Genomic DNA, 2,500 nt, shown 5'->3' on the forward strand with positions numbered 1-2,500 from the left:
CCTCTCTTATTTTCCTTGTATATCAACGATCTACCTTTATCAATTCAACATGCAGTCTGTGATTTATTTGCTGATGATACATCAATACAATATGCTAGTCACAATGTTGACGAAATTAGTTATCACCTGAATGCCATCATGAAATCTGTCGAAAACTGGTGTGATGCTAATGATATGGTCGTGCACCCTGAAAAGACAGAATGCATGTTAATTTGTCCTCGTCAGAAAAGACAGAACATAAAAGACGCACAACTTAACATAAAATATAAAGACAATACTATCAAACAAGTTACTAAGCATATACTATTAGGCATTACTATTGATCAAAATCTTTCGTGGCAGGAACATATTCATTGCCTCATAAAACAAGTATCATCTAGTGTATTCCAATTATCACAGATCAAACACTTTCTTGATAATCATTCTAGACGTGTGTTTTACTTTGCCTATATCCAGTCTCGCCTCAGCTATTGCTCGATTATTTGGGGTAAATGTCCTCCTTCTACATTAAAGCCACTTTGCTCTTTACAAAAACGTGCCATTAAGATGATTAACCATGTAAATACCACAGGTGGATCTGTGCACAATATGTACAAAGAACTTCAAATATTACCTGTTCATATACTTATTAGATATAACACATTGATTCTTATGCATAAAATTGTTCATAACGCATGCCCACAATATTTAAAATCGTTATTTTGTTTCCAGTTCCAACGTAATTCAGATAGAGCTATTGTCCCAAAGCCTAAAATTGATTTATTTAAGATGAGTCTCTCATTTAATGGAAGCATCGAATGGAACATGCTTCCAAAGACATGTCGTCAAATTCCAGCCATATCTCTCTTTAAAACTAAGATAAGAATATTTCTATTCGATACATTTGATTAACCTGCTCGCGGTCTTTTGCAAATGCTTGCTTGTACTCAGTCCACTAGCTGCCATGCCATGATGAATGAAAAATGGAATGTATGTGTATGTGTGAACAGTAAGTGCGTGTGTGTGTTTGTGTGTGTTTGAGTGTGTGGGCGTGAATGTGTACGTATGTCTTTGTTGCTTGTTTTATAATTGTGTGTGTGTGTGTGTGTGTGTGTGTGTGTGTGTGTGTGTGTGTGTGTGTGTGTGTGTGTAAGTACCTATGTACATGTAATGTACCAATTGTTCCAGTTTTTCATCGCTTTGTTACCTTTAATAGACTATTCAAGTTCCTATTCTTATTCGTCGTTCTTATTATTTTATTTTATTTCAGTTTATTTCTTTATTTTTATGTTTTGTGTCGTTCGTTCTTTATTTTTTATGTCGTTAAATGGGCAGAATTGTAAAAAGGCCTTTACTGTGCCTAATTCTTTACCCATTAAAGATTCAATCAATCAATCAATCAATCTTCTTCTTCTTCTTCTTCTTCTTCTTCTTCTTCTTCTTCTTCTTCTTCTTCTTCTTCTTCTTCGTCCTCCTCCTCTTCCTCCTCCTCTTACTCCTCCTCCTCCTGCTTCTTCTTCTTCTTCTTCGTCGTCGTCGTCTTCTTCTTCTTCTTCTTCTTCTTCTTCTTCTTCTTCTTCTTCTTCTTCTTCTTCTTCTTCTTCTTCTTCTTCTTCTTCTCCTCCTCCTCCTCTTCCTCCTCCTCTTCCTCCTCCTCCTTCTTCTTCTTCTTCTTCTTCTTCTTCTTCTTCTTCTTCTTCTTCTTCTTCTTCTTCTTCTTCTTCTTTCTGTCTTTCTTTCTTTCTTCTTCGTCCCCCTCCTCCATCCTGCCTCCTCCCTCCCAACACCCTTCGTGTTTGTCAACCATCAGCAAACATCATTACATACCACATCAGAAAGCCCCTGTCACATGTTCCGTCGGTCTATTGTACACATCACGAAGAAAAGTTTTCTTCTTCTTCTTCTTCTTCCCCATCCTGCTTCTTCTTCTTCTTCTTCTTCTTCTTGTTCTTCCTCATCCTCCTCTTCCTCATCCTCCTGCTTCTTCTTCTTCTTCTTCTTCTTCTTCTTCTTCTTCTCAGCCCCCATGCCCCCTCCACACACACACACGTGAGAAAAAAAAGTGTATGGCTGTGATGATGTATGTGTGATTTACTCCAAGTTACCTTTTTAAAGGTTTCTATTGTGTTGTTTTTGTCTTCTGTGATCATTTATTGTACAACTGGGTTGCCATCTAAACATTTCATGTCTTTTTTGTATACATGTTGAATGACTGTGATTTCCGTGTGTTGTTTATGTGTTTTACACCACGAATGAATTTCTCTCGTTGAGATAATAAAGTGTTCTGTAATATGTAATCTGTAAGTAGGTCTTCGCCTGTCACTGTCAGCAGGGCAACAGGAGACCAAAGAGTCCTTGACCATCACTGCTGCCGTCATGGTGAATCCGCTTCAAGGTCAAGGTCAGGGTCAAGGTCAGCACCCTGACGTGGACGGCCAGGGCCGGGCGCAGAGGGGAGAGGGGCAGGAGGAGGAGGAGAGGGAGGCGGTGACGGTGGCGGCATTGAGGGAGGCTGTGGGCT

At 39.2% G+C, this 2,500-nt stretch overlaps 1 protein-coding gene across 2 annotated transcripts in view; it reads left to right on the top strand.

Moving 5' to 3' along the window:
- The window catches only part of LOC143286997 (ATP-dependent RNA helicase DHX58-like), a 49,956-nt gene that overhangs the window by 5,828 nt on the left and 41,628 nt on the right, over positions 1-2,500 (top strand). The window contains exon 2 of one of the 2 annotated variants that reach the window (XM_076594997.1): positions 2,309-2,500. This exon is cut by the window's right edge and continues 96 nt beyond it. In XM_076594997.1, the coding sequence (XP_076451112.1) occupies positions 2,356-2,500 (145 nt within the window). In that variant the 5' untranslated portion in view covers positions 2,309-2,355. The remainder of the gene's footprint in view (positions 1-2,308) is intronic. The other variant, XM_076594998.1, reaches the window with a different exon arrangement.

This window comes from Babylonia areolata, chromosome 10 (genome assembly GCF_041734735.1).
Source record: "Babylonia areolata isolate BAREFJ2019XMU chromosome 10, ASM4173473v1, whole genome shotgun sequence".
NCBI lineage: Eukaryota > Metazoa > Mollusca > Gastropoda > Neogastropoda > Buccinidae > Babylonia > Babylonia areolata.